This window comes from Coptis chinensis, chromosome 3 (genome assembly GCF_015680905.1).
Source record: "Coptis chinensis isolate HL-2020 chromosome 3, ASM1568090v1, whole genome shotgun sequence".
Taxonomy (NCBI): domain Eukaryota; kingdom Viridiplantae; phylum Streptophyta; class Magnoliopsida; order Ranunculales; family Ranunculaceae; genus Coptis; species Coptis chinensis.
The window spans coordinates 17,811,442-17,838,866 of record NC_141458.1 but is presented as its reverse complement, the minus strand read 5'-3'; the positions used below and the strand labels follow the sequence as shown (position 1 = coordinate 17,838,866).

Below are 27,425 nucleotides of genomic sequence, written 5' to 3'. Positions count from 1 at the left end.
TCACCCACTCGTGGTCATTGACTTCGTGTGCTTCTAACAAATCCTTCCATTTTTGCTCAAACACTTCTTGAGAACACTTCATAAACATGAGAGAACAAAAGTCTTTTTGAAACCCAGAGACACGGACATTTCTAATGGAATTTTTGAGAATGTGTCACGCACATAAGTGATGTTTGGCACTAGATAAGCAAACATTGATAGCCTTGCGAATTGCGTGGTCACCATCAGTTATGACCGACATTGGTGGCTTATTGCCCATAGCTTGTAGAAAGCACCTTAAAGCTCAGATGTAAGACTCCTTTAACTCACTCGTCATAACTGCAAAACCAAAAACTATAATTTGCCTATGGTTATTCACTCCAGCAAACACAACAACTGGAATTTTATAATGATTTGTCCGGTATGTCGAATCAAACAATAACACATCGCCAAAGCAACAGTAATCTGAGCGACACGTCGAATCAGCCCAAAACAATCTAATCAACTGACCATGCACATTTATCTCGTGATCGTAGAAAAATGATGGATCAATCTTCGACTTATTCTTCATGCTGATAAGAAGTGTGCTAGCATCCCCATTCATATACTAAATTCTCCTCATTCTATTGATCCGATTATAAAGGTCTTTTCTTATATACCCAACTTTCCAAAAAGCGCCAGCCTTACTCACAAAAAAATCGATCACTTGACAGGTTCTTATGCCCACATTTTTTAGACTTGTAGCTAATGTTGCATCCTCATTACCCATATTTCTATGTGATCGGCCAAACATAATTGAGCTTGGATAGGACACAAACGGATGAGTATGTTCTCCAAAAAAACCACTAACAACCCACATTTTGGATTTAACATCTAAAATCACTTCAAAATGAGCAAGGCACCCATATCGAGTCTCCCTCCGTGTTTTTTTTTTGCGTGGGGTTAGGACAAAATATTTCTTATCTCTCATACCTTCACATGAACACAGAAATATTCGCTTATGCTCAACATCTTTATTAAATCTACGGATACCCCTATGAACACTAAATCCAACAAATTTGGCATACTCATTGTAGAAGTCATAAGCCTCGCCACTAGTTTTAAAACGCATAGAGAACATGATTGCATTCTCGTCTTCACAATTTGTACCTTCTCTATTTCCCTTGCACCGGGCTGATTAAAAGAATTCATATCCTCTTTATCACATCCTCCTACCTCTTCTCTTTCATTTTTATTCCCTTCTTTAAAAGATTCATCTTCTCCTTCACTTTTGCCATCCGATGTATGTATGTCTTCTAAGTTTACAATGATTGGCTCCACACAAATATCTGTTTCAGTGTCAGAACAATTACTTTCCTCATCAGGGCATGCGTCAAGATAAACATTTCTAACCCACTCATCATCTTCATTAAAGGTAAGCATCATCACCTAATCAATGCAACAGTTAAAGGAATATTATAAAATTCTATAAGTAGATACTCTCATAACAAATTACTAATGATGCTCTGACAAGTAAGTAGACATAGATCACCTGATTTTAGAAAAATATCAATATAGTATTCATCTTTTAATATCAATGCGACTTCCACATGATACACCATAATTCACTATTATAAAAAACAGTTTGACCAGCCCATTTTCGACCAAGCATAGCTTCTAACTTTGATGTCCAAATGCAATGAAACATGATTCATAAGAAAATAGACACAAATTACTATCTTTTTTATGTAGTTTGTCCTGACCCAACACTAACTCTAACTATGATAAGATTGCTCTCGAAATCAGGGCAGCAGGGAAATCACTAGTCAAGGGTTCTCATAATTCTAAACAAGTATGCCATATTTAAACTAAGGTTGTAACAGATGCCAAATATTTAATCTGCTTCCCTACTACTATAGACCTTCCCAATTGCAAGGAGTAAGAGAACCAAGTAAATCATATAAGAGAAGTAAACAAGAAGTCCTTGAACTCAAACTAATATAACATATGTGCCATTAAACTAATTTCACCAACCTCAAACCAAACATAGTTTAATAAGAGGTGGTGAACTCTACATATAGGAAAACCATACAACAATAACTTCTAACTAATTGGTTCTTTATACCAACAATCTGAATCTCAAACAACATGGGTTAGATGAATTAACTGAAGTCCAAAGCAAATGCTCTCAATTGGATATAAATTAAGCGCGCAAAACAATCAATCTACATTGCCTTAAAACATATAGAAACAAACTAAATTCATACAAAATATATTGGGTGAAAAAATTGGGCTTCTAAAAATCCTAAGAAATGGAAATTAAATCAAAATAAAAAAAACAATAGAGGAAGAAGATCATACCCATGCACTTGAAAAGATAAAAAAATTGAAAAAGAGAGAGAATGAGTGGAGTGCGTGAGAGATACCAGGAGATACAACATGCAAATTTGAGAGAGGAGCCAAGAAGAGATGATATGAACTCGCCTTTCTGTTCCGTTGAGAGTAGAGCGAAGAAGAAGTTGGCGAGTCAGTTGGAGAAAAAAACGGTAGATAATACGGAGGACAAATCTGGTACAAATGTTTTTGGGTATTGTTGATACCAGTTCCTTCGGTAAACAATTCGGTCATTTTGTTTGTTTTTTTTTCTTTAAGATTGAAAAACTGAAAAACGAGTGGCAAAGATCTGTGCACATTGAGCCCACTAGATGAAATGCGCGTTGAAGAAAGCCTCATATATTGTAGATATGATTACAAAAATTTAGTTCATTCAAATAAATCTAACATTAGAACATGCTCACAAAACTTTTAGACCGTTAGATGAAAAATTCAAAAATGAACACAAATGAACACTAATTTTAACATGGCTAGACATATCCAAATGTTATGATTTTTTGTGAGAATGATCTTCATGGTGGGGAGATTATCTCCACAAAAAACTAGGCCTTAATTCATTTGTATGTCGAGAATGTGGCTATAATGTGCGCATAATGAATGTGCCTCTATCCCTATATATATATATATATATATATATATATATATATATATATATAAAATATATATATTTTATATTGAAAAACATGGGGTTTTGATGAACAGTATTTTTCACGTATGTCATAGGGGCAATTTAGTCTTTTCGCTATCTATTGTGGGGGTATTTACGTCTTTGTAGTATCTAAATATATTATCTCGACATTTCTGGAATATTCCTCTCCTTCTTCGTCTCCGGCTTTTGCTCTTTTTTCAATCTTCGATCGCTCACCGCAACTGTTTACACATAAAAGAATATTCATAAGATTGTGTAAGATAAATAGCAATGAAAATCTTTGTTAATCGCATGTTGAAAGTATCAGGAACTATCTGAGAAGTGAGTGACAAGATTTTGAACTTTGGTACCAAGAACCAATTCAAGGTTGCTGCATTGCTACTGTGTTAAATTTATTTTGGTAGGGAGACAAAATGTTTGTTTTCTTATCGAATCTTGGTTTTCTAAAATAATGTTTTTTTTCCGAAAACCATTTGAGTGTTTCTGTACTGGAAATGTGGTTTTTTGGATTGTTGTCTCAACATGTTTGACGAAATGCATGGAAGATATTTTGTATCTTGGACCAAAGTGATTTTGGGTTTTATGCAGTAAACTAGAAACGTGTGAAAGGGGTATGGACATTATTATCCTCAGTGGCAGAGCCAGGAAATTGGGTGAGGGTGAGCCACAACTAGTCACTATAAAAAAAACTAAAATAAGATAACACCCAATCTGTCAAATTTGTGTTTTCCTTGCATATTTTTAAAAAGTATAAAAAAAAAAAACACAATTCAAATCCCATCACAAAAGACATATAAATTTTGGAATTACAAAAGACTGATTGCTTAATAGATTGATTTAGGAGAAAAAAATAAATACACAGACATTTAGCTTTGGAAAATTAAGAACTTGAGAAGAAAATGCCTAGAAATATATGCTTCTTACAAATATATATGCTTATGGAAACCATTTTAAAATTCCACAAATGAAAAAAAAAAAAAAAAAAAAAAAAAAAAAATCTTTGGAACTGTAAGGAAAAATAGTCCAAAAGGCATTAAGAAAAAAAATAAGCACTTAGGCGCAATAAAGAATATTGTACAATGTTTAGACATTTTTTTTTTGGCTAAAAGGTAATTAATATTAATAGCAAAAAAATGATGTTACAGGCTTACAAAGCGTTTACAAATTCTAGATTGGGAATATAATTCTCATATTTACGCTTTCTCAAAAATCTACAGTGGGTAAGCAAAATTTGGATTTTCAAGCTAGCTTGTTACGCCAACATGGTTTATGATCCCACCATTGTTTTAAACTGTACATATTTAGACACTAGTACATTTTTTTTTTGTCATCACTTTAGTGTTTATTTTAATTGTTTTCATTTTCATTCAATCCCGAAATTCCAATCAATACCTTAAGTAGATTCAAAAGTAATAAATTCACTACAATTGACAATCAAAAAAATTTATGCAACAAATTAAAATTGTAGTGGACTCGAGTAACCGATAGATTGAACTCATTACATACAAAATTGAATTATAATTAATAAAATTCATTAACAAAAAACTAAAAAAATAAGAGATTGGAGAATTAAGGTTTAGAAAACATACCAATAAACATACATATGAATTATTGGGACTGAGACTTGAGAGTGTTATTACTCTTTTTTTCTCTTTCATCTTTTTTGTTTTTCCAAACAAGGAAAAACACCTGGCAAAAGTGTTGTTTCTCAAAATACATAAAATTAGAGATTGAGAGCTTTCTCACGTTAGGTTAGTTAGGGGAAAAGAGTTTTTATTTTGGGGTCAGTTACGGTGAGGGTTAAGTAACAAAACCGTTTTGATATATATAGGGTGATTTTGGACACACCCATAAAAATACTCCCGTACCCCATGACTAACTAAGTTTTTGCCATACCCCAATAACCGCTTCAATCCATTTAATATCTCCCAAATTAATTTGGCGTATTTCCAATAGGGGTAAAGAAAGAGAAAAAACAAAAAAAACTTATTCTAAAAGAAACAACAAATAAAAAAATGTGAAAGTAATACTCTAGAAGGGCGACCTTGAAGAATCTGTGTGCTACAATGTTACTGTAGCACACTGCACTATAATAGAACTTCTAATAAAGGTAAAAGAATGCCCAAAAAACAAATTGTGTTTTTCCTTTTCTAGAAATTGCTTCAATTTCGATTTTTTTTTATTGCAATTACTTCTTCTTTATAATTGTAGAAGGGTTAAAGGAGTTTAGTAGAAATATATTCAATTGGAAATTTCTCAAGCGAAAAATGAGAAAGGAAAAAAATGCATTAATGGCTGATAAGTGAAGGAGGAGGAAGACTTCTTTGTTTTTCCAAATTCTACAATTTTACCCTTTCTAATTCCTTTTCGTAAGGGTGAAAAAAAGTGAAAAAAAAAAAAAAAATAAGTGTGAAGAGTTTGTGTTTGCTGGAAAGATAAACACTTGCTTGGATATACTTAATAAAAGAAAAGATAATTTAGGAACCTAAATGTGTCTTAAATAATTTTATTTATTTATTTCAAAGTTGGGGTTAGGGAGTGTTTTTATGGGTGTGTCCAAGATCACCCTATATATATGGTAGTTACTTTTTTTGAGTATTATAGAAAAAAAAATAATAATAGAAAAAAAAATATTAAAAAAAAAAAATTTTAAGAAGTTGAGGGTGAGCCAGGGTGTACCCTGGCGCCCCTGGCTCCGCCACTGATTATCCTGATGATGAGATATTGATGTTTCGTGGGGCTTTGATAATTAAAAAAGGTATGTTCTAGCTCTCTCACTTTAATAATATTTGCACCAATTGTAATTTTGTACAAAAAAAAAACAATCTGTTTTACGAAATGTCTGAAATAGACTTTGTATATACGAAAGTCTTGCTTCCATGTTTCCTATTTTTTTTCTCATTTTTTTTTTCTTAATGGGTTTTTATTGTTGTTACTCCATTCACTAATAATAGATGTTACTAACTGAACTGTGAATGTATATGATCAAGGTTGCTTGGGGAGCTTACATGTTCACATCAATTTTCTATATAGAGCTTCCCACATGAACAATGTGTAAATGTTGATCTTCATAGTTGAATTTAAGGTGCTCATCGATCATTAACCAGGTACAACGCAATGAACCACACCCACTGCGATGTATCATTGTTTTTTACTATACTGTGTTGTATCATTATTTTAGTATACAGTAATTGGTATACATTATGATTGACAAGTCAGATGATCAAAAAGATTGCCAGTTGCCAGATTGTGAGTGTCCATATAAACATGAATATGCCCTTGCTCCTGTGTTAACCACTGCAACTGAAATGGTACATGGCATATGCCAATACTCTGTGACCGAAGTGTGTTTTTGTCTCTGATAATAATTAATTTCCATAGAAGTCATGTGTGTCAACTCTTTTTGCAAAGGGAAAACATGGGAAGCATTGTGACATAGCACCGAAATAGATACATAAGAACATAACACTACTATGCTCATGTGTGTGACACAGGAATTTATTCATTAAAACAATATACTCATGTTAATTATGCTTATGAATTATCTCCCTTTTTCTAAAGTAAATATTTATCTTCCACCGATTACCAAACTTCCCAGTATTGGTGTTTCTGTATGGGATATTGGTGTTTATATGGGTGGAGGTTAACCATATAAACAGAGGCTATGTTCACGATATAGGTAAAGATTATGCAATGTTTGTGGCTTATAATGATTTGTTCTCGCTTTCCACTTCAGACTTAGCAAGCTGCAAAGAACACTGCACTTGGGAACAATTCAGCATCATGTTTGATGAATGAATTGGGAGTATATGATTTGACGAATGATGTTATTGAAAGATTTTTCCAATGTGGTTCCAAGTCAAACACACCGCCACCTGTCTGGTTCACAACAAATTCGTTTTAGTGTGTTTGTGACTTCCAGCATCAATTCCCTTTTGTTATGAGGTAAGATTCTGCTGCTCTTAGAATGTTGAGAGGAAGTTGCTGCTCTTTGATAATTATCACTCCATTATGGTTGGCGAGAAAGATGGCATAAATGGCCTTATGTGAGGCAGCTTTGGACCCACTTATATGAAGAATTTATTATTAAGTTTAGTATTATGTAGAGCTACATGATACTTCATATATGGTTTTATTTATTATGGTCTAACTAATGTTATTTAGAAGCAAACCGTCAGAGCAATTAAAAGTGAATGAGCTGTTTACAGCTACAAAATCATCAACATATACAGATTTATTGGAGGTTTCCCAAGAGTTGCACCATTTTAGGTGTGCTACTACTTAGTAGGTTAACAATTGTTGTATAAAAACTAGTTGTTCATGTAAAAGAAATGTAAAAGAAAAATATCAAATGGTTTGTTCATGTTGATAGTATATATGTGTTAGTCTCTGCCTCATTCATCTTAATTTTCAGCGTCTCGAGTTTCCAGCATATCTTAAGAATCTTTGTTTTTCTATATACCTGCACTTTCTATAGACCGACTCCCAGCCTTCTGTTAGATATTTGAGAAAATGGTAAGATTTATGATTTTAGTGTTGTTTATATTCACTAATTTTTATAATAGTTAGTTTGGATATAATTTTAGTGGTGTTTGTATTTACTGATCGAGTTGTATGTGATCTTTTGACCACCATATAATTCAGGTGCATTCAAAATGGAGAACTCTACCCAAGAGAGCTCATTATTATTACTTAATGACAATGCAATTCATGATCGTCGAGAGCGGCAGCGACAGAGAAAGAGAAACCGACGTGAAAATATGACTGAAGAACAGTGTTGTTGTTATAAAGTAAGTCCATTTAGCTTACTGGAAACAGAGTGTTCCATCAAGGTGCATCTGTCCTGGTACGTATTCTCTATGTCCTTAAATTTCTAGAAATAATATTATAAAGTAACTATGTACTATGAGCATATGCAGGTTATTTTACCACTATATAAGAAACCTAATTTCTTATAGGCAAGTTGTTAACCCAAATACTTGGAAGTCCTTACTATATGGCTGCACAGGTCCTAAAACAGAATTATATAGTCAGAAGTCCTTACTATATGGCTGTAGAAGTTGTGAAACAGAAATATGGTCTTGAAGTTTATGTATGGATTGCTGGACTAATCCTGTACATCCTACTTTCTGGGATTCCACTTTTCTCGGCAGGTGAGTATTCTCTAAACTATACCTTTCCACATTCTATATGGTGTTTTTTTACTTGACTACTTGAGAAAGTACACTTAGCCCCTATAGATCCAATAATATATGTTGAAAAGGTCCCAATATGGTTATTTATTGAAAAACCCCCCAATATGTTCAATGCAGGTACTTGTTGTCTGATAAATCATTCCAACTTAATAGACATTGTAAATAAGGATAGTGTGTATTAATCCGGGTAAAGGACTATGCAATGGTACAAGATTGTTGTGTCGAGGTTTCTACTTAAACTTTATATTTGTTGAAATCGTCAGTGGAAACTTTTTAGGTTCGACGACTTTCTTGCCTCGAATACCTCTAAAATCTTCCTTTTGTACTTACGAGAAAGCAATTTCCAATACGTCTGAGTTTCGATTTTACTATAAACAAATCCCAAGGTCAGACAATACCGCACGTTAGAATCTACCTGCCTGATCACATTTTCACTCATGGGAAACTTTATGTTGCTCTAACGAGAGCGGTGTCAAAGAGAAACACCAAGATATTGGTGAAAAATGGACATCTGAACGACAGACAGTACGCATTTACACACGCAATGTTGTCTACAGAGAAGTTCTGCATAGGTGAATATTTCGAAGCACTCTACATTTTCATGTGCTCCTGGCAGTAAACATCATCTTTCCCATTCGATGATCAGTTGTTATATGTAAGTATGGTCATTATCTTTTCTACTTAATTATTCATTTTTTCTATGTACACATCCACTTCATGCAATAACTTTGTTTTCTATTGTTGTCTTTATATGCATAATTGCAGAAGTGCTATTCATGGGTGTATGAAGGATGGCTGCAAAATTACAAATATAGAAGGGGTTATTCCTACATCAATTGTTGTCTTGGAGAGCAAGGCCATGTTAGCTTATAGAAGTTGTGTGAGAAGCATTACAAGATAAGGCTTTTGAGTCTCAATAAATATTGAAGTACCAGGCAAATTCATCTTGCTGCTTATAGTGAATGCTTCGACTATGGAGATGCTCCTCTACTTATAATGTTTAAAATGAGCCTACAACTTAATCTTGCAAAAGTATCTCCTGCATTGCTGTCAGACCAAGTACCTCCAAGGCTCCAACGCCTCTTCATAAAATGCAAATACTATATTATTTAAGATTTATATCTAAATTGGTAATGCAACCTTTCATCTTCTTGCTCATACTTCTTTCTTGCTCATCAGTCACAACATAGATGTTTCCCTGTTTATCCTGTGATAATGCTAAGCCGTCTTTTTCCCATGATACCTAACGCTCTTGAATTTCTCGCCAATGTGAACACCTGCATAATGTTAATATATATATATATATATATATATATATATATATATATATATATATATATATATATATATATATATATATCGAAAGGAGTTCCGTTTACCATAGTTTATACCGCACCCTCTTACCATATGAATTGAGTGCTAAACATTTGTGGATGTGATGTCCTAACCATAGATAACATCTCTACAAAAATTCATCTCTTTTGGAAATCTATAACCTAGTTAAAAATTCTTATAAACTTTGATTTTTTTTAAACGGTTCAGATATTTCAATTTTGTAATCACCTTTTGACAAACTTAAACATTATCAAATGATGTAAAATTTCATAGAGGTGATTTTCATGATTAATTGAACACATCCACAAAAAACTAGGTTATAATTCACATTGTAGGTAAAGTTGTGGGGCATGGGATAAACTATAGTATAAAAAATATTACCTAACTATATATATATATATATATATATATATATATAGTTATTCTCTAAAAAGTTACTTAAGTTAACTTAAAATAAGTACGCAAGTAAAATTTTACCTAAAAAATGAAATCAAACCTAATTTTCCATGGTTATGAAGCACTCACTATAAAAATCATCTTCACAAAATTTCAACTCATTTGGAAACCTATAACATAGATAAAAATTGTTATATTCTTTAAAAAGAAATCTAATAGTCTAGAAATGTCGAGTATATCACATCCACAAAACATTAGGACTGACGTACTTATTTTAAGTTAACTTAAATAACTACTTTTAAGATAATGACTATATATATATAGGGGTAGGTTCTGTTTACAACACTTTTTATACGACATTTTATACAATACCCCCCACCGGACCCTTCAAGATGTTTTAAGGGCTAATTTTTTGTGGATAAGATGTTCTCACCATGGATATGACCTACATAAAAAATTGGATCCTTTGAACATTTCTAAGTTTGCCAAAATTGGGTTACAAAATCGATATTTCTGAACCGTTAATAAAAATTCATAGGTTGAGAGCAATTTTTCTCATGGTTAGGAGTTTTCAAATGAGTTGAATTTTTATGGAGATGATCTCCATGGTGTGAAGATCATATCTACAAAGAATCAAGGCTTAATTCATATTTTCAAGGAGTATTGTATAAAAAGTGTTGTAAACGGAACCTACCCCATATATATATATATATAGTCTCGAACAAAAGGACCTTTAAATAAGTATCAATCTAAAAAAAACACAACTTCTTGGCTCTAAAATGATTTAAACCCTACAAAATGATTTAAAAAATCTCTACAAAAATTTTTTTGAGATATGATCTGCTAACTATAAAAACGTGGACCTTTATATATAAATTAGAAAAGGATATCAAACGAGTTGAATTTTTGTAGAGATGTTCTTTATGGTTAGTAGATCATATGCACAAAAAATTAAGATTTAAATTATTTTGTAGGTGAAGTTGTGGGTGTTTAGATTTGGTACTTATTTAAAGTCCTTATTTAAGGTCCTTTTAGGAGCCGGGCTATATATATATATATTTTATTTTTTTTTTGGTGGGGTGGAGTAGAGTGTGCACATAATCTCGCACCCCCTTACTTAGAATCGTGACTCCGTCCCTTGATTCTGACCCGACTACTGTAACGGTTTTTAATATATCAAAACTTTGCCGGTAAGTTGATATATGAATATACGCTGCGACATATTCTAATATAGAAGCACTAGGTATGTACCATGCCAACTCCATGGTACATGTGAAACTATTGAGCACCATTAACACTACTTTTGGCCTCCTATCGTCATCATAATGAATGTCATCGTGTAGAACAATCTCTATTAGATACATCTTGATAAGTTAAGGTTACGGTTCACTGCTCCATTTAAGAATGAAAGAAAAACGTCACAAGAAAAGAGAAACAAGATAAAGAGGGTTGCAATCGATCCTCACCATCCAAGTTAAAGTTTCTATTCTCTGTATCTACATTAATCAATAGATCAAGAACCAATACAATGCACTAAACTTACTTGCACATTCTTTTGACCATCTTGGAAAAAAATGAAAAAAATGCATCGCTGTAGAGCATTACATCCACTGCTTCAAATTTCTTCATCAACACAACTTTGGTTGAGTATCCAATTTGAATGCATCTGCAGCAGACCAAATCTAACAGACTTGTCAGCTCAACTTCAGTGAGGCCATTTCTGTAGCCACATCAATGGCTTCTTTTAAATGTGATGCAGCTGTTCCCTGAAAGATAAAACATCAACAGAATTTAGGGGACCACATATATGATCAGGCTCGCCAAATTTCTCTATAAATACCCAAATGAAAGTTACTTACCTGGCCTTGAGCAAAACCATTCTTTCCTTTACCGCACCTCCCTTTAATAGGCGCCAAAGCTGCCGTCAACCACTCTGACACCTCTAATCCCTTCTTCTGATCATTCTCTGGAACTCCAGCATATACCACGGCCTTGTTAGTGGCTTCATCTGCACTGAATACCATAATTGGTATTTTCTGCACATTTTATCAAGATGATCAGTGAACTAAGTTTAGGATTAATCTAACACCCTTAATTTTTTTAATTTTGTAACACCCTTTAAAAAAAAGTAGACAATCAAACGAGCTGATTTTTTGTGAAGATACTAAAATAAAACATTAAAAACGACATGCATTTCAAGGTACAACTGAGAGGAGTTGAAATATGAATGGATGATTTTTGGTAGGTATGGCCTCTACAACATAAAGATCATCCTCACAGACAATTAGCCCCTTTTATCTGTTTGACTTCAAGCTTCAGGGATATACACTATCGTTTTCGCTTAAGTACGGTACTGGAATAGGATTTCTTTCAATCTAGTAGGGCTAAATTAAAGGGGAACAGCGTCTGTAACGTGTAAAGACAGCATGACCAATAACTGAACGTTTCACAGAATACAAAATAAAGACAGATTACTTGAAGACCACAAACTGTAACCAACCTTCTGTTCCACGACTTTCAGGACAGCTTCACGAACTGCTGTAGCGTCCAAACCAACATCAACAAGAGAGATGCAGAAGGATTTGTTATCTTTAATAGCAATCTCTGCAATCTCTGTTGTGTCCTTGATAGCTTTCTTAATGTTTTCTTTAGCTATCTCCTTTTGTGCTTTTGTAACTTGATCCTGTCAAAAGTAAAATTCTTAGTTAATCCATTACAAGATGATTTTTGGAAGATAAAAGGAAGGTGCACAGGAAGAAAGATGAAAAAGGTCTGGACTTGCTGCACTACCTGAAGTTGGGAGATCCTGGTTCGCAAATCAGTTTTCATTGATGCTGGTATAGCTGCTCGTTCTATACGACTTTTCAGGGAAGCTACTTTCTGGTGAGAAACAAAAACATTTCAATTTTAATCATATGTTTCACTAAAGCATAGCAGTCAAGATTCAGACAACTATTAGTTTCTTAATCATGACTTAAATTATAAATTATGCCATGTGGTCTGAACTGAGAAATAATTCACATGGATGCACTGTACGATACCGGAAGTACGGATCAGAATTAGTATCCTTAAAGGCATGCCTTGTGAAGTTGTGATTGCACTAAGGAATGTTATCACATGCAATAAACTAGGCAAGGTCACGAGTATAATCTAACATACACTACGATTGCAAAATATGAATGACCAATGGTCAAGATACTTTTCTGAATCACAAACTTTTCAGCACATATCCTCACAATTTTTCCATTACAAATCACAAAATAATACACCATTTATGATGGCCCATTTCACTTCTCCCTATTCCTGTTCCTAACTCCTCCCAGGTAGTTTTTCTTTAAAAGTAATAACTAAAAGAAAATATAATCTTATCCCGAGAGTTTACAATCAATTATGCGAATATTTGGAAGATGCTACTGATCATGTGTATCCATACTCAATTTCAAATCTACTAATTGATTAGAGGTTCACTGACACTTGTGGAAGGGATCAAACTCCCCCCTTTCCCCACCCACACACAGAAAGTGGTCAAATTCAGAACTAATCATACTTATAAATCCTGAATCATGTTTCGCTACAAGTTTGAGCCTCCATCCCAAATGAACTTTTCCACTACCTTGGGATGGGTAACTGTTTTGGTTTGCCAATCTGCTATGACTGCAGAAAAAGATTGTTTTCCCTCTAAGATGGCAATGAGGTGCTTGACATCTGAAGTTTGTAACTTAGTTATGTATATATAAATGCTACCTACTCCCAGGGCCCTATTCCCTTTCCTCCAACAGCTGATTAAACAATTATAAGCTCAAACTGGCTTTAGTACTCCATAGTCCATAGAACTAATGTAAAAAATGGTTATGAACTGACATGTAAGTATGTACGACAGATTCCAGATATCAAACATGACATGGGTATTAGGTTTTTCAGAGCATAGAATGGGGAAACCACAAGCAGTTACCTTCTCCAAAACACTCCCTTCTTCCTTGGACGCATCACTTATTTCCTGATCAAGTGAGCAAGCCAACTCCATGGCCTTAAATGCGTAATCAGTTGTAACAGCAGTTATCCTTCGAGTGCCCTTAGCAGTTCCTTCCTCAGATAGAAGAGCAAACGCTTTAGCTTCTCGTGTATTTGATATATGGGTCCCTGAATATATCCACAAAGCAAACAGTCAATAAACAGTAAACACAAGGCCATATAGTAACAAGCACAAAATTCTTCAATGCCATCAACCTCCACAAAGTTCTGTTGAGATAGATAACCATTCCTTATTGTCTGGATTGGCCAGGAGTTCTTCCACTTTCCTACCAATTGCCACGACCCTAACTGGGTCAGGATAAACCTATATCGACAGAAAAACAAACTAGTAAATGGTTGCTTATTGAATTAAAAATAATTGAGAAACCAGATTCCTATGTACGAGAAAAAGCAGCATACTTCTCCAAATACTGCTCGTAAGCCAACTATTCGCCTTGCATCAGCAAGGGTTGCCTCTGCTGCAAATACTTCTAATTCATCTTGGATCTGCTTGTTCACGATTAACTCGATTCTCTTCAATTCATCAGGTTTAACGGGCTTGCCTGTTGAATCATAATATGTAATTTCATGAGATTACACGTGTCCTTAAAAGAGTAAAATAAGCAGTAAAACTTCATCATTATTACCATGGGAGAAATCATAACGCAACTTTTCAGGGAGAACTAGGGAGCCTTTTTGGTCCACATGATCACCAAGTACTTCCTGCATTCGTGACAGATGAGACTTTATTGAACCAGATGTAGGAAGATTACACGATTAAATCAGAGTGTTATAGCAAAAGTATGTGGCATACCCGGAGAGCATAGTTTAGCATGTGTGTACATGTATGGTTTGGGGCAATGAGAGCACGCCTTTTGTAATCTACCTGCATGCCAACAAGCAATGTGAAAAATGAATGAAAATGAAGGAGCATAATAGACAGAAAATAAAGGGGTAGAAAGTCGACTAAGTATCTCACCTTGCAAATTGCTTCATCTCCAACTAAGCTTTTGCCACATTCGCTAACAATAGAACCAATGTGGAGAACAAACCCTCCATAAACTTGAACATTGCTAACTTTAAACAGCCCAAAGGAGCCTTCTAGAGAGCCAGTATCAAATATCTATTTATCAAATGAACCAAGCAACATTATAGCAATGTATTCGGCAATTATGATTATGAAATCAATCAGCATGATAAAAAAGATGATTCATGGATGCCAATTACAACATAAGCCAAAGTTGAATAACTCTACCCAAGACTGCGCCAGGTATGTTTCAATGCTATTTAATGGACTGTAATTATGTCACCTCTATAATAGAAGACAGAATAGTTGGATACTACACAAATGAATAAGATACATCGCATAGTTCATATAAAGGTATCCTTGTATCTCACCCGTTAAGAAGGACAACAATGAACTGTTAATCTTGACTTGCCATAAGAATTATTCACTGGACTGCAATATATATTGTTGTTTTTACACAAAATTTAGTTAATGGATACAATATACAATGTACAAAGTATACATTATACAATTTCAAAGAGTACGCTACTTTGCCTGATATAAAAAAGAAAACCAAAGAACAATACATTGCTTTGGTGCTCAGACACAAGTAACTGCGATCAGCATGCATTAAAATACTCCACACTTTCCCCATGCCTTCCACTAATGATGGCTTCTAAAGGTTGATAACATTATTATGGTCTCCAATGGCTTGAAGTGTCTCTACTTCTCTTTAATGAAAGGAGGGTCAATGTTTTGAGGAACTTGCTTTAAGTTGGTGAGTTGTCCTACGGCCCTTCTAAATGGTGTTTACATGTTGAAAGGGATCCCTTCCAAAATCCAGGAAGACATGTTAGGTCATGTAGATGCTTCCCCCTTTTCCATTTTTGTAGTTATTCAACAAGCAATAACAGTTCAATCCATCAAATAACATAAATGAAGAACGCAAAAACTAAAAACGAAACTAGTGGAGGTGTGGAATGGTGTTCAATACCTGGCCACCTTGTTCAGCATAGAAACTAGTGGATTCCAAAATAAGACCAACTTCTTCACCGGAAGTAGCACTCTTCACGAACTTAGAACCGTTGTAAATTGCTTTTATTACACTTGTGTGATCCTAGAATCAATATTCAAATCAAAGAAAGTAGAATCAAACTTACTAAGTTGCTAAGATACTAATTTCGATATGAAAAGTATCCAGTAAAAGAACATTTCTTTTTTCATTTAAACCACAAGAAAACAACAATCACTGAATGATCAACATTTAATGTGGCTATGAGCTAAAATGCATCGCGCAACCTTGCATTCTTCAGAGAGTTTGCATCTCATATGCCCCACTAATAACTCTCTTTGTAACATCCTTGGAATTTATGTAACATAACCTGGATTTAAATCACTACACTTATCCCAAAAGAAGGTACATCACTAACCTGGAACCATGTAAACTTGCTGCTATCAATAGTTGGAGCAATTCCTGTCCTATGCAACTCAGAGGTGGCATCAGCATCCATTATAAGAGCACCGCCAGCTTGCTGTAAATTAGTAAAACAAGCACAAGGCACAAGATAAATATATAATAAATTCAGCAAGAAAGAGTAAAGGTCCTTCATCACATAGAGATTAAACATGATATCCAGTAACTAATAATCTATCTAATATGATGCGCTTTTTCTAGCACTAAAAGACAAAATAACATTTAGGCAGAGTCAAAAAACAGTTCAGATTGAATTTAACAAGTGAACGACTAGTGTGTGTTTATCTTCCTCGAGATTTGTGTTTTCGGTCGTTGATAATTAATAGTTATGAATTGCATATCAGCTCATTTGTACCAGCAGATAGATGAGCCGTTCCGTCAAGGTCAGGTCGCGGGTTTGAGTTATCCAAAGGTCATTTGCTTCTTTTTATTATTTCTTTCTTTTCCTTCTATGTTAAAGTCTAAAACTAAAATGTGCACTATAGGGACTTGAATCCTAGAAAGGGAATCACAAGCAGCTAACCATTAGGCCACTTTCTTTTGTTGCTTAATAGTGGAGACCGTTTAAAACATAAAAGATTTATACAACAATTTGCTTTCAACCAAAGCGTGCCGAAGGAGAGCTGATGAGTGCCTTTAAGGCACGGGGCATATTCTAGTATAAAAATATAAAATAAGATTTGATATTACAACTAAAATGTTCTAATTATGAGGACTGAAAATTTCAATGAAATGTTTTACTTGTGAACAACTAGCCATCCAAACCCCAAATACAGCATCAAGATATGTGGGCTCAAATGTTCCAGGGTTGCCCATTCTTTATATCACTTACTAGTTTACTGCACACGCACGTTGAGTGTGTTTTTAGTCAAATTTTTCGCAAAATGATGTTACTCATATATAATTATTAATTAACTATGTTAAATCCAATTAAATGAATTTACAACTATGTAAGTTTGGCATATCTGGGTGGGTGTTGGTCTACCTGATCATAGCTCAGTTTAAACACAGAGAAGGCAAAAGAGAACCCAATTAGTGGATGTTTCTCACTAGTCACTCCCACACAAGTAATAAATGAGACATGAGGGGGCAATGTTACAAAACAATAATTTTCACTGTAAATGGGAAATCATGCATTCATGCTCATACTGTGATTCACAGCATGTGTTCTTTAAGGGTTCTTTTTCTTTCTGGCAGGAGTTACTACGATGTCAGGTAAGACAGATTGTCATATAAGAAGTGCAGGAATACAACTGACTCAAACATGATAATAACTGATTTAACCAACAAAGCATATACCTTAGTCTGAGCATTCCTTGATCTTTCTCTTGCTTCATCCATGGCAATATTAAAACCCTCCACATCAACTGATAGACCTAGTTCTTCTGCCATCAACTGATAGAAAGAAAATGTGTCATATATACATTACCATCCCCCACAAAAGGAAACAATGCAAGGATTACAACTACAATACATTCTATGCACCTGAGTGAGATCCAAAGGAAAGCCAAAAGTGTCCCATAAAATAAAGGCATCCTGTCAGCAAAAGAAATTTTCAGTTGGTTATGCCAAAGCCAAAATCTACCCAAAAACTTTAACCCAAATGAAGAGGAGCTGCTTGGATCAACTAAAATACTAAGACAAACACCAAATGAAACAAAACAATGTGAAACCTTGGAGAAGGTTCAAATTATTCATATGTAAATAGAAGAAGAAAAAAAATCTAGGAACCACTGCAAAAGTTGGTTTTCCGGGATGCGAGACCGCAAAAGGAAAAAAAAACAAACAAAGAAGATGAGTATCTCCCATTCTTGCCGATAGTCCAAATCAAAATATCTTATCTGGTTTCACAGAAAGAATGATGTTACACTTGCGATTACAGCAGCAAGACCTGATTTGACATGCACTTACGAACCGAACCCCATCCAAGATGACAACTATTAATGATTATGAAATCGCAAGACCATTACTCAGGCATATAAAAAACACATGGGTTTAACAACAATGTAGACATCCTCCAAAAATCTAATGCTCTACGATTACCCAAACAAAATTGAGGGTCTCTATAAGGGTTTAGAGGAGTTTCAAAATTACACCCCCTTTTCTCTATAAGGGTTTAGAGGCAAGAGCCACAATTACACCCCCTTTTCTCAGTGTTATTCACCCCCACAATTGAATTCCTAAAATTTAGATTTAATTACTCTCTTCCAAAAACTCAGTCCCCAATACAACACAACCATCAACCAAGAGGAGCCAAAACAGGAAAAGAAAACCATGTATATTGTTGCATTTGCACTTTTAGATTCTTGACAAACTTGCAAGAATGCACAGAATTACCTCTTAGTTATACAACATAAAGAACTAATACAAAAATATATAACGTGAACAACGAAACACCAAGAAAAATGGGAGTAAACAAAGGCAAAGACACAATGTAACCACCAATATATTACAGGTAGAAGCAGCAAAACCAAAGCAATAACACAAATATATACTTGCCTGACCACTCAAAACTTCCTTCACATCCTGTGCAGCCTTTTTAAACTTCTCAATCCCCTGAAGGACAAAAAAATGGTCAGGGAAGAGAGAGAGAGAGATAAAATTCACATTATTTATGCGTTGGGCTGACATATAACTTTTCAAAAATTTCAACATCTAAAAGATTAAAATTCACGCTATTTACATGTCAACACATTAGATCGACCGGTACTTGTGAGTTAACACCGGCACCAGATCTACAAGTTAATTGCAATGACTCTCTAGCATGTTTACATTCTAATTCACGGAACTAAAACTTTACATGAATTGTAAATTGGCTTCTGTTAAGAGTGTTTTTCATGGTGTAAACCATTTTGCAAACAACTATGGCAATTTAATTGAAAAAGCATAGCATAGGCATTTTAGTAACACCGTTGGACCTGCAGGCTACTATTCCTTTGTAGAAGGCAATTTAGCTGCAATGTGGAAGATGCACAAATGCATACACCAAACTTGGGTATGGTTGATACTTCTGCTCAAATTGGATATCATACCACACAAATCCTTTCGGATGCAATCATTAGATCGTCAGTTTGTCTGCAGGTAAGATTGATATTGTTGCTCTAATTATATATACTAATAAACAAATTTGTTTAAACGCAAGCAGTAGAATGTCTGATTGTGGCTGCAAATTATTTACTCTATTATACAAATCTGCCACACGCACACGACACTAACACAAAATAACACACACACAAAGTTGTTTTCACTTTTGAAAGAAAAGTTAACAGTCCAGAAATGTCACTGCAACCCTCTATTGGCTATCCACACAGGATTATTTACAGACGGCTCTTCGGTGAACCTACAAGATGAATTAGGTAATGGCCAATGGTAGTTTTCGTTTTTTTGTTATTTCAAACAACAGGGTTAGTTTCCTTTAAAATAAATTACCGCACTAATACTGTGTTGTATGCATATTTTTGTAATGCAGAATCGTGAATTGTAGTAATTGTGTGCTTGGAAATATTTCCAAACAAGATGGTACATAGCAAGGGTCTGGGATGTGAAAGAGTGTGTGGCTGGGCTAATATACGTGGACAAACATATTTACGTAGGTATGTTCCATCACTCCAAATGTTTCATAGTGAAAAAACTATCACCATCTTAAAAAGGAAAAAAAATGGATCAAAGAGAAACAAGAGAGTATACATAAATGGATCAAAGAGAAAGATACTGAGGTCGTCATAACTACCTTAAGTAACGTCTTTCCAAAACTTGCTTCTTCATCCGCAATAATTTCTTTGATGTTGACTTCATGTTGCTTCAGTTCTGGAAAGATGCCTCCCATTAATTCCACGAAAACAGGTACAAGCCTAGAAACAACAAAAGATAGGGTACATACAGTTTCAATAACAATGAAAAGCCATCACTTGATTCTTCCTTTTTATTTATATTTCTTTTTTTCTTTTTCTGTGGGGTGCGTGAGTGATTAAACATTCAATACCATACATAATGAGATAAAGAAGAGTGCCATATAGGATGAGATATCGTACTACAATTCAGATCTACCAGCAAAAAAGAGAAGTAAAAACAACCAATAAGAATACCCCCAATAAGCCCTCCCTCACAATGTTGACTCCCAAGAGAACAAAAAAGACTCATTCATTATATACATGTATTTCTCTAACGCTTAACCACAGGAAGAGTAACCTTTTGAAGAAAAGAGCACTAAGAGGAACATCAAGATCTTGCATGAGAAATGCCTCTGGTTACATTCAAAACACACAGCAGAAGGTGTATGATGATATGCCTTCCTAGGTGGACCAAAGTAAAAGTGAGTCTTCATAGAGTTGGTACTACTCGTGAGACGTGGAGGCCACAAGGTCACTTGGGTGGCAACTAGTCAAGTTTCATATGCTTGGATGGAAGCAACAACCTATATATTCGAAAGAGTTCTGTCCTTTCCCTTTTAATGGTAATAAGTACAATCTAGATCTTACTGATGGCGAAAAACACTTCAGATTCTTAAAAATATCAGTGTCGGGACAAACAAACACATGGCAACTCGTGTTGGACACATACAATTGCATACGATTTCAGGATAGGGTTTCTTCTATACCCTAAAAGACAAAGAAAATAATCTAGTGACATAGTTAGAACTCCATGATATGCCACTTTATAGTTATTTATTTGTAAGAATGCGCTTTGTAAGGTCTTGAGCCCAAGAATTAGTTATGTAAGGTAACCTTTTCCTTTGTAATTAGTTGTGCCTGTGTGCCTGTGTCCCTGTGTCCAATTTCATAAGGATCATCGTGTTGGGTAATACACACGCACCATAAAAATGAGGGCTTCGTTAGAAATATGATATATGAGCATTATATCCAACATGGGGATTTGTATCTATTCCTCATGTTGCACCCCTTTAACGTGTTAGCCCCTTTTTTTAAAAAAAAAAGAAAAATCAGATGTCAATGAAAATTAATAACCACATAGGAAATGGAAAAAAATATTATATTGGTTTTAGTATAGTTCCGGTATCAATACTTTGGAGACATTGAATCTGGTATCATAAAGCACAAGGAGAATACTTACCCACTGAAGAAACCTTCTTTAGCCTTCAGGACTTCATTTCCATAACGAACAGCTCGCCTAAGTATACGTCTTAAAACATATTCCCGGCCCTCGTTACCTATCCATTGTATAATAATTATTAGGATGCTACAATTACATTAACGTATAAAGCAACGTCAATGAGGCAATGAAGCATTACGATGGTACGAATAATTATATACAAGAAGAACATTGCATTTTAAAAGTCACAGTCCAACAAAAATAGTAATGTCAACGAGTTTAATCTACTGTACTTCTCATGTTTACACAAATATTCTTATCAAAGATGGGGGAGGGGGGAATCCCTAACAAAGCCTAAAGCTAACATCACCAAAAAATAAAACAAACCAAAAAAATTGATCAAGTTTTTGCTTAGCACAAATGTAAGATATAGCAAAACTATTTGCAGAGGAACTACAGAATGTTTGAGGCCTTGAACAAGAAATGGAGGTTGCACCATCATCAAGGCTCTACATAAGGTTGGGTTCACACCAAGAGTGGGATAATGTCCCAAAAAGCTTACCAAGATTGCAGAGCCTCTTCTATGGTCAACAAAAGCCAGACGGCAAAGGTAGTAGATTTTGGCCTGCCTTGAAAAGAGGAAGATTGGGTCTTGGGCAGAATAATAGAAAGGGCTGGCCATCTGCACAGATTCTACTTGCCCCCATGCATTTATGATCCATGGTTCGGAAGACAATTATAACCTGAACACTTCTAGTATAATGGTGAATCGCCTTTACAAAACCTTTAGAGTCTAAGGAACTGGCATAGAGTCGCTAATGGTCATTCTTCCAACCACTATACTATAACGCCAAACAGAGCTTTTTTTTTTGGATCAGCAAATTAAATATTTTATTAGAAGTAAAGAAGTAGGTCAAGAAAACCTACAATTACAATTATCAAAAAAATAATAAATAAATAAATAAAACGCACTCAAATACTATTCTACAAGTCCACTACTCAAGAATCTCTATACATAATATCTCCCCATCTTCCCACAAAGTGTTTTATAAACGCTTCACAAATCTACAAACACTTCAGTAGCAAAGGAGGCCCAAACAGAGGCTTTTCTGGACGATTAACTATCTAAGACATGCTGCAGTTCAACCTCTTCTTCCCATTAATCTGAAAAAGGTTTACTGCTAGACATATTTCCACAACTAAAACCAATTCTTGTCGAGTAATACATAGAAACCTTGTTGGCTAGCTGACTGCTAACCAAGTGTGAAATCAAAAAGAGTACAAGTGCATAATTCTCAAACTAGTCCAGTACACATAATTTATTGTTCTATTCCTCAAACAAGAAATAACTTTTCCACTGCAAACATATTGCAGATTGCTCTTCATTTTCAGATCAAAACCAACTACATTACACCGATGCAAACGCCAGCAATTAGAGGTTTGTACTGGATATGGATCAAGCAAAAAAGTTCACTAACAAACATAAAAGAGTAATTGAACAAGTAAAAAAGTATATTTGAAGGTCTAGATATTTCACCTGGACAGGATCCATCAGCAATGGCAACTGAAAGAGTTCTTATATGATCCGCCACAACCCTATAAGCCATGTCAACTTTATCGTTATCATCTGCGCCAATTTTCCCAGAGTATGTTCTAGCACCCGTTGCCTACAAACAAATTGAGAATAAAATACTCAAGCAACAAAAAATGCAAAATGAATTCAATGACATTGAGTAGGGGTATATGCAAAAGACAGAATATAAGAATAATCTTACTGAACCTACACTGCTTGATTAAAGCATTACAAAACAAGCAAATTATGTGATTACCATGAACAAGGTGTAGCTGAATACACATCAGCAGTACCAATTAATACATGCCAACAAGAATGTTTTAATTTTTTTGATGATTAAGAAATAAGAATAGTACCAAAAGTCTTACTGCGACAAGAAACATTACATTTACCTCAAACATGTTTCCTCACACCAATAATACTAGCTTGGTTTTCCAGTATCATACTTAGCACAACTTACAAAATGCAATGTTGCTCATTTAGCATCCAAACCATAGAACAAAATGCCATTTCAGGATAAAATTTTGCTACCCACACAAACCATACTTTCAACAAAAATTGAGACGTAAAGTGGTAAACATACTGATATGTCAAAAAAATTCAGATGTTTAAAACCTGAAATGCAGGCAGATTCTTTAAAATTTCTCGGCATTTTGTTCTACAATCCAAACTTAGTCCAAGCAAGTACCACAATCCATGTTTATAATATTCAATGTTGAACATTTTGAGAGTTGTCACCTTCACATTAACTTGATTATTTGAGAAAACATGCACTCACTTGCCCTAGTAGCTGTGTTGCATGGGTACAGGACGGAGTGTCTGGTTTGGACACGGGTACGACGATTTGGACACGGCGAGATCTGAGAATTAGGGTACTGTTTTGCTTGTGTCTGGGTGTCCGTGTCCGTACAGACACAGGTACGCGATACAGAGGAAATTAGGGCGTACCCATGCAACAGAGCCTAGTAGTAACCAACATGCATTTACAGCCTATTTACTTCACAACTTGTCTTCCATATCAAATGTTTGATTTTATCTATGAATTATGCACCAACATCACATCGGTCCTATGTGCTTGTTGTAACAAAAGACAAGGAAGTCTGTTGGTGTACTGCACCTACCATCAAATACATGGATGACCAAGAAATGATAACTATAATTTATTTTTACTAATTAAATCCACTAGTTAATACTTAATAAGCCAGAAATAAGTTGAAAAGATGACAAGAATGGGTGGGTCTTTCACTGAAAAAGTGTTTAGAAATATGCCAACAAGTGTGACATAATTCACAAAGTTAATACTACGAAACTGGAAGATTCTTCTCGCATAAGTACTACTTTCCAGAAGTCAAAAGTAATATAAGAAACTCTCTCAAAGCTACTTTCATATCTTTTGTATATGAAACTTTAGTACTTTGTGACGTTGTCGCCTTGGAGGGTCAAATCCAGGCTTATCAACCAAGGAGGGGGGAAAGCATAGAATTCAACAGCAAGAATATAACAATCAGTAGATTATATTCAGCATCCGCATAGATAATCAATTCAATTGTATGTCATTTAGAACTTGTGTGGATCCTTAAGACAGTCTAAGGAGAAACAATCAGCTAATTCATATATGGATAAGACAAAAAAAAATGAAATGAAAGATTTATAGAATCATCACCATACTTGTTGTATAGCATTAAAAATGGGCATGAAGACATCAGTATCATAGTTGCTCATTTTATTCTGGAGAATTGATGTCAAACGTTCAAATCCCAGTCCAGTGTCAACGTGTTTTGCAGGGAGAGGTTTCAAAGAGCCATCACTTTCCCTATTGAACTGCAAGTATAGACACAGATTATAAAGTAAATAATAAACAGAAAAAATCAATCTAATTAAAGGAAAGAATCGGCAGACCTATACCTGAATAAATACAAGATTCCATATTTCAATGCACGTGGGATCATCGTTGTTGACCAACGAAGAAGCATCCCGACCACCAATTCTATCAAAATGTATTTCTGTGCATGGCCCACATGGACCGGTATCACCCATCTCCCAGAAATTATCCTATTATAATAATTCACACAAATTAACATAAAACCACCTTTTACTGAGTCAATGAAATGAGCCATTGATAAATGAAAGTGGTCACTCCACAACTAGAAACAATATCAAATTGAGCACGTAGATACACATATGAGAAACTCTTACATATAATGATCAAAAGGTTTTATCGTGAACATATTGGAAAAAATTGAAGTAAATCACAAAAGAAGCCGTCAAGTTTACCTTACAACCAAAAGGCAGTACACGTTCGGGTGGCAAAAATCTTAGCCATATATCCTTGGCCTCATCATCAGCAGCAAGGCCTGATGTCTCGTCACCACCAAAATAGGTGGCGTAAATCCGATCTGTAGGTAGTTTATACACCTATAAATAGAAAAGACAGTCAGATTAAAAAACTACAACTCTACATGAAAGAAATGAATTATATATCTACATAAAATAATAAACCTGCGTGAGAAGGTCCCAAGCCCAAGTAATAGCCTCGTTTTTGAAGTAATCGCCAAAGGACCAGTTTCCAAGCATCTCAAAGAATGTATGATGGTAAGTATCTTTCCCCACATCATCTAAATCATTGTGTTTCCCACCAGCTCGTATGCACTTTTGGGTATTGCAAGCACGTGTTAGTTTACTCAACGCAGTGTTGGGATCAGCAGTTCCTAAAAATATTGGCTTGTACTGATTCATACCTGTGGATATATTAATTAATTAAAACTTTGGATAAATATAATTAAATGGATTACAATTACAAAATAAATGGATAGGAAAACTAACCTGCATTAGCGAAGAGAAGAGTAGGATCATTAACAGGAACGACAGGACTAGATGCCCAATTAACATGCTTCTTTGACTCGAAGTATTTTATAAACGTCTCCCTAACTCTATTCCCTGTCCAATTCTCAGCTTCATTGTTTCCAGACATCTTAACCCTAACTCTAGTTGATGATGATGATGAAGAAGAAAAGAGGTGATGACTGGTTTTACTGACGCACCTTCTCCACACCCCCATCCATCTTTTTTTCCCTTATTTATTATTTATTAAGCTTTTTCTACTTTTTTTGGTCTTTAGGGTATGTTAAATGTCGGAATATCGGCTGATATTTTCAATGTCTCAAACATTTCGAATTTTGTGATTTGTACATGGCGGACAGACTATAATGGGCATATTGCAGCGCGAATCTCTTGAATTCCCAGGATTCTTGTTCTGCTATAGTTAAATCGATGTAGACATCTGATTGGTTGGTAGAATGGTATATAGGAAGTGTATGCTCCAAAACACGAACCCAAATGCTCTTTGTTCCCTCCTACGGATCTTATATTGTAATCATTGTCACCAAGTACGGTACGGGTTTAAAACGGTGTACTTAAAAAATAACTTAGTTCGTATTTTAAACGGAATGTCTCAGGAAAAAAAAAAAAAAAAAAAAAAAACGTAGGGCATAAAATACGGGTTTAAAACGTATAATACGTAAAAGAAATGGTAAAAACCGATGATAAAGAATATAATAGATAAAGATGTTATTTTTTATAAGAGTGAAAAAAAGAATAAGCACATAAAATAAAATAATAATAATAATAATATAAACGAACAAAATTCAAATACATGAAAATATCAAATTATCATTACTCATCTAAATACTAGATGTTTTAGATTCAGTACTAAAACACGACTCTAAATAAAATATTACTAATCATAGTACAAAATATCAGAATATAGGTATTTATCGATATTTAATTTCTGGATATGTATCGTGGATATATCCTCCTCTTTAGGGATATTTGACATTGTTTCACATGTAAATAACGTTGATATATCCAAAATATCGATAAATATCGTGGATATTGTGGATATTTATTGATATATCATGATACATTATTTATATTTATTTAAAATATAATAGTAAATATTAAATAAAAATGTTATATACACAAAATATCGCCAAATATCTCCAAATATCCTCAAATATCATAAATATCGTCAAAATATCAACGATATTTATAGTCGTATATATCTTTAAACATATCATGATATTTTTATATCTTTCTCTGAAATCTGGATAGATATCCCCAAATATCGCGATATATCGGGATATTTTGTATTATGTTACTAATTACCAACCATAATGGCATAATCAAGTACTACAAATAAATTAATAACTTTAAAATTTCCAATTATTAAAAGTTCAAAGCAAAATAGAACTGTCTCAATAAGTCAATCTAACGCTCACTCTTCAAAAAGGTAAACTCCAAAACCCTTTTTTCTTATCGCCCCGCTTTCTTTTAGATTATTATTAAAAAAAAATTTAATAAAGTTTTAAACGGGAGATTTTCAAAAT

General features: G+C 34.4%; 1 protein-coding gene and 1 long non-coding RNA gene across 6 annotated transcripts; one reads left to right on the top strand and one right to left on the bottom strand.

The window, feature by feature from the left end:
• The first annotated feature begins 5,618 nt into the window (after positions 1-5,618).
• On the top strand, positions 5,619-9,359 carry LOC147508360 (uncharacterized). Of its 5 annotated transcripts, none has more exons than XR_015216347.1 (5): positions 5,619-5,759; positions 5,992-6,108; positions 6,738-6,946; positions 7,646-8,851; positions 8,962-9,359. It is a non-coding gene; the product is annotated as an uncharacterized LOC147508360 (long non-coding RNA). The 5 variants fall into 5 exon arrangements; XR_015216349.1 differs by lacking the exon at positions 5,619-5,759 and having other exon boundaries at positions 5,848-6,108; positions 7,646-7,847; positions 8,010-8,851; XR_015216348.1 differs by lacking the exon at positions 5,619-5,759 and having other exon boundaries at positions 5,848-6,108; positions 7,646-7,847; positions 7,960-8,851.
• A 1,937-nt stretch (positions 9,360-11,296) lies between these two features.
• ALATS (Alanyl-tRNA synthetase) lies at positions 11,297-26,129 on the bottom strand. The gene is made up of 23 exons (XM_086600899.1): positions 25,864-26,129; positions 25,540-25,778; positions 25,315-25,455; positions 24,946-25,092; positions 24,709-24,861; positions 23,005-23,134; positions 21,489-21,585; positions 20,149-20,269; positions 18,918-18,974; positions 17,904-17,954; positions 17,718-17,813; positions 16,375-16,476; positions 15,939-16,061; positions 14,918-15,061; positions 14,753-14,824; positions 14,586-14,661; positions 14,359-14,501; positions 14,155-14,263; positions 13,880-14,067; positions 12,718-12,807; positions 12,428-12,610; positions 11,787-11,963; positions 11,297-11,693 (listed from the first exon to the last, which is right to left on the bottom strand). Exons 1-23 carry the CDS (start codon positions 26,096-26,098, stop codon positions 11,622-11,624), a joined length of 2,946 nt encoding a protein of 981 aa, XP_086457025.1. The 5' UTR covers positions 26,099-26,129; the 3' UTR covers positions 11,297-11,621.
• Positions 26,130-27,425: the final 1,296 nt, after the last annotated feature.

Coding starts and splice junctions, on each gene's coding strand:
- ALATS (XM_086600899.1), bottom strand. CDS start 26,098: ATGGGGGTGTGGAGAAGGTGCGTCAGTAAAACCAGTCATCACCTCTTT. Junction 14,825..14,917: donor GAGATGAAGCAATTTGCAAG/GTGAGATACTTA, acceptor GTTGGCATGCAG/GTAGATTACAAAAGGCGTGC. Junction 14,662..14,752: donor TGCTAAACTATGCTCTCCGG/GTATGCCACATA, acceptor TCACGAATGCAG/GAAGTACTTGGTGATCATGT.